The sequence below is a fragment of the Anolis sagrei genome, chromosome X (assembly GCF_037176765.1).
Source record: "Anolis sagrei isolate rAnoSag1 chromosome X, rAnoSag1.mat, whole genome shotgun sequence".
In the NCBI taxonomy this organism is placed as follows: Eukaryota; Metazoa; Chordata; class Lepidosauria; order Squamata; family Dactyloidae; genus Anolis; species Anolis sagrei.
Genome location: NC_090034.1, coordinates 48287369 through 48296877, shown reverse-complemented (window position 1 = coordinate 48296877; position 9509 = coordinate 48287369). Strand labels below are relative to the sequence as shown.

The window sequence follows — 9509 nt, the reverse complement described above, 5'->3', positions numbered from 1 at the left end:
TAGCGTACCTGGATTTCAGGAAGGCCTTCGACAAGGTCCCCCATGACCTTCTGGCAAGGAAACTAGTCCAATGTGGGCTAGGCAAAACTATGGTGAGATAGATCTGTAATTGGTTAAGTGGACGAACACAGAGAGTGCTCACCAATGCTTCCTCTTCATCCTGGAAAGAAGTGACAAGTGGAGTGCCACAAGCAGGGCTCCGTCCTGGGCCCGGTCCTGTTCAACATCTTTATTAATGACTTAGATGAAGGGTTTGAAGGCATGAACATCAAGTTTGCAGACGACACCAAATTGGGAGGGATAGCCAATACTCCAGAGGACAGGAGCAGGATTCAAAACGATCTTGACAGATTAGAGAGATGGGCCAAAACTAACAAAATGAAGTTCAACAGTGACAAATGCAAGATACTCCACTTTGGCAGAAAAAATGAAATGCAGAGATACAAAATGGGGGACGCCTGGCTCAAGAGCAGTACGTGTGAAAAAGATCTTGGAGTCCTTGTAGACAACAAGTTAAACATGAGCCAACAATGTGATGTGGTGGCAAAAAAGCCAATGGGATTTTATCCTGCATCAATAGGAGCATAGTGTCTAGATTTAGGGAAGTCATGCTACCCCTGTATTGTGCTTTGGTTAGACCACACCTGGAATATTGTGTCCAATTCTGGGCAACACAATTCAAGAGAGATATTGACAAGCTGGAATGTGTCCAGAGGAGGGCGACTAAAATGATCAAGGGTCTGGAGAACAAGCCCTATGAGGAATGGCTTAAGGAGCTGGGCATGTTTAGCCTGAAGAAGAGAAGGCTGAGAGGAGATATGGTAGCCATGTATAAATATGTGAGAGGAAGTCATTGGGAGGAGGGAGCAAGCTTGTTTTCTGCTTTCCTGGAGACTAGGACGAGGAACAATGGCTTCAAACTACAAGAGAGGAGATTCCATCTGAACATGAGGAAGAACTTCCTGACTGTGAGAGCCATTCAGCAGTGGAACTCTCTGCCCCGGAGTGTGGTGGAGACTCCTTCTTTGGAAGCTTTTAAACAGAGGCTGTGTGGCCATCTGTTGGGGGTGCTTTGAATGCAATATTCCTGCTTCTTGGCAGGGGGTTGGACTGGACGGCCCATGAGGTCTCTTCCAACTCTTTGATTCTATGATTCTAAGTGGCTCCTGACACGACCAAAAAAAAAAAAAAGCTATTGCTGCTGTTGCAATGTAAATTGGTAGAAAGGTAGGCAATTATCATGTGAATAATCAACATTTGGTGGAGATCATGCTTGCAGTTCTGGAAGGACTCAAAGTTTTGCTTCTTATAGACTTGGCTGGGGGATTCGGTGAATCAATTAAAATTCAGGAGTAAACCAGGCGCTTTTTTTGTACCTGAAAAAACTGGGGGGTTGGTTTGAACCCCTCAAGCGCCCCCTTGCCTACGGGCTTGCTGGAAAGAGAAACTCTCCTGGGACTGCATTGCCCTGGCTCAGTGCTCAATGTAATAGGCCCTCTTGGGGAAGAGAAGGCCCAGGGCCTTGCCAAATGACAACTCCCAGCATCCATAGCCATGTCAAACTGCATCCATTCTCCAGAGTAAATACAGGCCAGGAGGGGGCGATGGGTGGATCCCTCACTGTCAGGATTCAATTCCAGAGCTGAGAGGGTTAAGTTTTTCTGTTCCGCCTCCCTCTCCCCCTCCCCTTTCTCCCCCAGATTTAGGAGCCATTGCTTCCATGGGCTGGATCCGGATCAGGATCAATGGGAGGTAAGAAGGGGTTCCTTTGGGGGAAGGTTGCCATGTGCCCACCCAGGCAAGGTTCCTGTGCCTTTAAGGCAGCCACTTCCAGCTGTCAAGAGGCTTTAAAGGCACAGGTGCCTGGCACATAATAAACAAACTGGGCAGGGCCTCTGCTTATCTATCTATCTATCTATCTATCTATCTATCTATTCATCTATTCCAATACCTTCTCTCTTATCTTTCATGTAAGCTATCCATCCATCTTACCTTACCTATCTCCTTGTCTCTTATCAGCTGATCTTGTCTATTCTAAGATCTTCTCTCTCTCTCATCTTTCATGCCATCTATCAATCTATTCTCATCTATCGTCTTGTCTATCGATTTATCTATCTGACCTGTCATCTCTCTCTGTCTCTATCTTATCTGTCAGATAGAGAAGGTGATCGACAGATAAGATAGACAGAAGACAGGTAAGATAGATAAATCCACAGACAAGATGATCGATAGAATAGAATACAATCTATTTTCTCTGCCTATCAATCCGTTTCCCTGCCTACTCCATTTATCTATCATATAATTATATATTACATGTAATATTACTAAAATATTACAGTATAGTGGTATGGTACAATATAATAATGTATAATGGTATAACATCTATCCTATTGTGTTATGCTAATAATATAATATATTGTATATACATATAATATTGATAATAATATTAAAATGTAATACAATATACTACTACTACTACTACTAACTTATTTTTTGTTGTGTCAGGAGCGACTTGAGAAACTGCAAGGCGCTTCTGGTGTGAGAGAATTGGCTGTCTGCAAGGATGTTGCCCAGGGGACGCCCTGATGTTTTGATGTTTTACCACCCTTGTGGGAGGCTTCTCTCATGTCCCCACATGGGGAGCTGGAGCTGACAAAGGGAACTCATCCGCCCTCTCCCCGGATTCGAACCTCCGACCTGTCGGTCTTCAGTCCTGCCAGCACAGGGGTTTAACCCTTCACCACCGGGGGCTCCTATAATAATATTTATTATATATTACATGCAATATTACTAATAATATTAGTATAGTGGTATGGTACAATATAGTAACATATAATGCTAATATTGTGCTATGCGAATAATATATAATATATTGTATATACATATAACCTGTAAGCCACTCTGAGTCCCCTTTGGGGTGAGAGGGCGGGGTATAACTGTAGTAAATTTTTATATATATATATGTGTGTGTGTGTGTATATATATATATATATAAATTTACTACAGTGTGTGTGTGTGTGTGTGTGTGTGTGTGTGTATATATATATATATATATATAAAATTCTCTCCCCCCACTTTCTCTATCTTTCTCAGTTGATGTATCTATCTTACTTGTCATCTGTCTATCCATCCATCTATATATCTCATCTATCCTATCTATCTATCTATCTATCTATCTATCTATCCACCCACCATCATTTGTATCTCATCCATTCGGAAAGTCTTCTACTGTTGCTGGACTTCCACTCCCAGCATCCCCAGTCCATATCACCAGTGGTGAGGAATGATGGGAGTTGTCGCTCAGCAGGGCCTGGAAGGCCTGAGAAACCACCAGGCTTTCTTGGGAAGGGACCAGTGTGGTCCTTGTGCCGGGCCTTTCTAGTGCCCATGCCCAGTTCGCCAGGCCGCCATGGCAACGCCTGGGCTGCGGCTGATTTGCATTCTTTGCCCAGCACATTGTGGGCAGCATTTGCATACAATTTGCATGAAGGAGCCGGACAGGGAAGGCATGCACTGGCATATTGCGTATGTGGGAGGATGAGGATGATTATGATTATTTAATTTCACTTGACAACTCTTTGCTCCTGCCCTTTCTTGTGATCGTGTGCCAACTTCCTAGGCTGTAACTATTCCAGCTGTTTGCAGGCCTGAATGGTTCCAAGGGGCCACTGTCTTGTGCGTTTGGGTCAATTAGGCTCCTTTGTGCCACAATTTTCTTTCTTATGTCCAAGGTGCTTTCCAAGGGGCCGAATGCCAACCTCCTCATGGGATCAGCACCCTGGAGAGGGCCTCTCATGCCATCCCAGGCCCACAATGGCTTCTCCATCCCGCTTGGCGAGGGGTGGGGGGTGGCTGGGCTGCCCAGACCTTTCCCAAGAAGCAGGACATGCTGGGAAGAAGAGGCAACATTTGCATACCGCATGGATGCCAGGCCCTGATTTGCATCAGCCACATGCAAATAGCCAGCTTTGGAAGCTGGTGTTTACCTCTTCCTTTTTCTCTCTCAGGTGACGGAGCTGCAGAGGGAGGTCTCTCCTTGGTGGCACCAGGGCTGCCTACGAAGCGGGCACAGTGCCGCCCCAAAAAGCCCACGGACTGAATGCCTTCTCAGGTTGGCACGGCTTCAAGGAGAACAACATGGCTGGGGCTGCTGGGTCTCTTCCTCAGGTAGGTGACACAGCTGGCAAAGATTTGCCATTCCCATGGTGCCCTCCATCCCAATGTGTTCCCGCTGCTTTAAAGTGTCCCGGCTAGTCTCCCACTTTCCTCCTTCGCCCTTGCCTTGTTTTAATGGATGCAAATGGAGTTCCCAAATGGCTGGCTTGTGTCTTCTGCCTATGCAACGAACCCCATGCCCCATTTGCCCCTCTTCCAGGAGCCGCTGACTTTTGAGGATGTGGCCATTGCCTTTGCACCCAAGGAGTGGGCACAGCTGGCGGGTTGGCAGAAGGCACTCTACCAAGAGGTGATGCGGGACAACTATGAGACCCTCCGCTCTTTAGGTAACTAATAGCCCTTGCTTGGCCTAGTTGCCCTCTTTCGACATGTGTTCTGGATTTCAGTCTGCTCAGCATCAGGTGGCAGAATGCATTGGACATGCTTGTCTTGCAGACTGCAACTCCCAACATGCTGAACAGGGGATTCAGGGGGCTGTAGTCTCCTGGGACTGTGGAATTGTGGGACATGCTTCTGTGCTTCTCTGCCTAGACCTCGCCAATCACAAGCCGGAGATCCTCCTGCGGATGGAACGGGGAGAGGAGCCCTGGAGCAGTGAAGGCCAGGATGCCAAGGGCAGTGAGGCCTCGAACCTGGACTGTCTGGGTAAGTCTACCTGGGTATTCATCTCAACCCAAAGATCATGGGGCTGGCATGCAGTCATCCCTTTGGGTGGGAAATATGGATCCGATACTTCAGGGCATAGGGTTGTGGGCCGCTCTGATGTCTTGATGCCACCCTCAGTACCTGGCAATTGTCCACTTGGGGCAACAGTCATTCTGGTCCTCTATAACTGGCCTGTTGTCTCTCCTTGCAGGAGTGGGCCAAGTCCAGATCAAGACGGAATCAAACCTGGAAGAAAACCCCATTGGCCTGCCATGCCATGCTGGGCACCTGAAGGCTTTGAAGGGCAGCCAGGAGGATGGCACCCTTTGCAAGTTGCCCCCTTGGCCTGAGCTCAACGCCGGTGGAGTGTCTGCCTTGGAGCAATGGCCAACCCAGCTCTGGTGGCCAAACTGTGCCATAGGCAGGCAAGTGGCCCCAATGGCATTCCAAGCCTTCTGGCCCACAGAGAGTGCCCCAGAGGAGATGCTGCTGATTTGCACCCGTTGCCAGAAATGCTTCCCTGCCCGTCCCGCGGGTGCAGGGGGTGCTGCGCAGCTCTGTCTCGAGTGCGAAAGGGGCCTCACAAAGGCCCTGCCCTGTGCCTGTGCCCACTGCTTGCCACCTCGGCCAAGACCCCCCAGGGAGGAGCGACCCTACAAGTGCACCAAGTGTGAGCGCAGCTTCCGCTTTGCTCATGAATACACCTGGCACCAGAAGGTCCATGCTGGGGAGAAGAGCTACAAGTGTGGGGCCTGCCACAAGGTTTTTCGCCACAAGCAGGAGCTCAGCTGGCACCAGCGGGCACATGCTGCCGAGTGGCCCCATCAGTGCACCACCTGCCAGAAGCACTTTCGCTTCAAGCAGGAGCTGGCCTGGCACCTTAAGAGCCATGCGGCTGAGCGGCCCTACAAGTGCCCTGAGTGCGAGAAGAGCTTTCGCTTCAAGCAGGAGTTCATGTGGCACCAGCGGGCGCATGTGGGCGACCGGCCCTACAAGTGCCCCGAGTGCGAGAAGAGCTTCCGCTTCAAGCAGGAGTTTGCCTGGCACCAACGCAGCCACTCGGGTGAGAAGAGCTACAAGTGCCCTGGCTGTGACAAGAGTTTCCGCTACAAGCAGGAATTTGTGTGGCACCAGCGGATCCACACCGGGGAGCAGCCCTATCCATGCGCCTCCTGCAACGCCACTTTCACCTGCCGCCAGGAGTACATGCGCCACCAGCGTCTCCACGATGGTGAGAAGCCCTACCAGTGCCCTCACTGCGAGAAGACTTTCCGGCGCGGTTCCACCCTCATCCGCCACCGGCGCCTCCATGCGAGTGAGGAGCCCCTCAAGTGTGCCCACTGCGAGCGCACCTTTGGCCAGAGTGCCCACCTTGCCAAGCACCAGCGAATGCATATGCTGAAGGGCAACTCTGGCGAGGAGGCCATTGCGGCGGTGTGGGGTCCCTGTTTGCCAGCATCGGGGGCAGCCCTTCCCCCAGAGGGCATGAACATCCTGAGCTTGAAGACCGTCTCAGTGGGCACCCTGCTCTTACTCAACCTCCAGGACCCTAAAGTGGGCAAAGGGCCAACTGGCACCACCTGGCAAGCGCCGGTGTGAATCTAAACTGGTAGCTGGAGAGTGATTGGCAGAGTGGCACAAACTTAGTGATGGAGCGAGTTGGTTTCTATCCTGGCAGGACCATGCTACCCTTTGGTGCAAGCAAGGACATAGCACTGACCCATGTTTTGATGCCAGGCAGTTGGAGAGCGGAACAGGATGGTTTCACTGGCCTTTGCCCAGGTTTGTGCCACAGCTTTGCACTGGTAGGATCATGACAAGTGCTTCATTGGCACATTTAAAACAGGACAAACCTTCAAGGCACCTCTTCCAGGGGATTGGACATGTGGGTGTCACACAATGGCACCTCCTTTCTTCATGTCTCCTTTCCTGGCATCATAATCCAAGGGGCATTTCCTAGGCCACAACGGGCACCGATTCTTTTGGAACGTGGCGGGTATAAACCAGCCTTGTTCTTCTTCCTGGATTCCTATACCAGCAGCGGGTCAGACTAGATGCCCCGTGGTACCCCTTCCAATACCATGTTGAATCCAGAAACCCTTTGATTTCCTGCATTTCTGTGACATCTCTCTGGGTTGTCATCTTCCTATATTCTCCTTGTGTTAGAACAAAGTGTCATGAAATATGCAATATTTTAAAATGTCAGCAGAGCAACAACGCCAATAACAAAATATGGACTTTCTCAAGCTCATGCCTGTTTGGAGACTGGGAATCAGCACTTTGGAGAAGGCCTTGAACTATCCGTGGTGCTGAAGCCTATCCATTCAGTAACAACCAGCCTTTCTTGCACCTTTGGGCTAAAACCTGGACCAGATTGGCCAAGCTGCTGACATGGACTTTGGCAGAAGACAATGCTGTGATTTCCCTCTTCTAATGTAATTGTATCCGCAAGCACATTGTGTGCCTGCCCAGGTAGAGACCTGTGTCTTCTAGTTTTATTATTTGCCTGTTAAAGTGCCTAAGGCAGTCCCGAGACCTGTATTCATATTTTGCAAATATATATATATATATATATATATATATAATAAAAACACCTGCACATGCTCAGAGACCTCCTCCTCTAGGACTACGGAGGACACCGCTCCAACTCTAGCTCTCTGCACATGCTCACATACCTCTAAGAATATGGGAGACTCCGTTGTGGTTGTAGCATGGGGTGGCTCTCTGTACATCCTCAAATACTGCCTATGATTCTATGCACGCTTCTCACCAGCAGATGGTACCAGGGAGCTCCCTTCAGCTCTAAGAGCCCACTTTTCCTTTTAAAAAAAAATAACATTAGCCTTTCCACTCAAGAGAGGCTTCCATGGGGGCAATCAATCTGCTCCGGGTTTCACTCTGAATCGACAAGGTGAATAGATTACATGATGTTCCTGCCACTCAAGGGTTTTTGCGGTCAAGCAGGAATTGGAAGCTAAGTCTCCTAGAGTCTATTATTATTATTATTATTATTATTATTATTATTATTATTATATTATGGCCTCAGCATCGGACATTCCTTTTGACTCATAAGGGAGAGCAAAAAAGCAACTGAACATAACAATAATACAATGATGATATAAATTATTATTATTATTATTATTATTATTATTGCACGAAGAACTGCAGCCTCAGCACCAAACCTTTGACCCATAAGGGAGAGCAAATAGCAACTGAAAATAATAATAATAATATGATATAAATTACTATGTTATTATTATTGTTATTGTTGTTGTTATTATTATGGTATGAAGAACCACAGTCTCAGCATCAGACATTCCCTTTGACCCATAAGGGAGAGCAAAAGCAACTGCAAATAATAATAATAATAATAAGATGATAATGATATAAATTATTATTATTATTATTATTATTATTATTATTATTATGGTACAAAAACCACACCCTTAGCAGCAGACATTCCCTTTGACCCATAAGGGAGAGCAAAAAGCAACTGGTAACAACAACAACAATAATAATAAGATGATGATAATGATATAAATTATTATTATGCTATCCTTATTATGGTACAAAGAACCACATTCTCAGCATCAGACATTCCCTTTGACCCATAAAGGAGAGCAAAATGCAACTGCAAATAATAATAATAATAATAATAATAATAATAATATGATAATGATATAAATTATTATTATTATTATGTTGTTGTTATTATTATTATGATGGTATGAAGAACCACAGTCTCAGCATCAGACATTCCCTTTGACCCATAAGGGAGAGCAAAAAGCAACTGAAAATAATAATAATAATAATAATATGATAATGATATAAATTATTATTATTATGTTGTTATTATTATTATTATTATTATTATTATGGTACAAAGAACCACAGTCTCGGCATCAGACATTTCCTTTGACCCATAAGAAGAAGAAGAAGAAGAAGAAGAAGGTGATAATGATGATATAAATAATTATATTATGTTACATTATTATTATTATTATTATTGTTATGTTCAGTTGGTTTTTAGTCTCCCTTATGGATCAAAGGCAATGTCCAATGCTGAGACTGCAGTTCTTTGTGCAATAATAATATAATATTAAATATTATATGTTATATTATATATTATATTATTAATAATAATAATATTATAATAATTTATGTCATATGCTTATTATTGCACAAAGAACTGCAGTCTTGGCATCAGACATTCCCTTTGTTCCATAAGGGAGGCAAAAACCAACTGCACATAATAATAATAATAATAATAGTAATAGTAATAATAATATAAATTATTATTATTATTATTATTATTATTATTATTATTATTATTATTATGGCATGAAGAACCACAGCCTCGGCATTGGATATTCCCATTGACCCATAAGGGAGAGCAAAAAGCAACAGAAAATAGTAATAATAATAATATAAATTATATTATAACACCGGTGCCAGCATGGTGTTTTGAGATGGTTTTAAACAACTGATTTTAAAGTTGATATAACTGATTTTAGTGTTTGTGTATATTTATAGCTATTTTATGTTCCAGCATGGAATGCTTGCCGTATATATGTTGTGCTCTACGCTGAGTCCCCTTCGGGGTGAGAAGGGCCGAATATAAATGTTTCAGATAAATCAAAATAAATAAATAATAATATGTTATTATAATTATTATATTATACTATTCT

The 9509-nt window shown here is 45.3% G+C and overlaps 1 protein-coding gene across 2 annotated transcripts; it reads left to right on the top strand.

The window, feature by feature from the left end:
• The first annotated feature begins 1688 nt into the window (after window positions 1–1688).
• On the top strand, window positions 1689–7392 carry LOC132781238 (zinc finger protein 485-like). Of its 2 annotated transcripts, none has more exons than XM_060785333.2 (5): window positions 1689–1752; window positions 4008–4167; window positions 4376–4502; window positions 4708–4821; window positions 5033–7392. In XM_060785333.2, the coding sequence occupies exons 2-5, from the start codon at window positions 4138–4140 to the stop codon at window positions 6418–6420; spliced, it is 1659 nt and encodes a 552-aa protein (XP_060641316.2). In that variant the 5' UTR covers window positions 1689–1752; window positions 4008–4137; the 3' UTR covers window positions 6421–7392. The 2 variants fall into 2 exon arrangements, with proteins under 2 accessions (XP_060641316.2, XP_067329422.1); XM_067473321.1 differs by lacking the exon at window positions 1689–1752 and adding an exon at window positions 2137–2195.
• Window positions 7393–9509: the final 2117 nt, after the last annotated feature.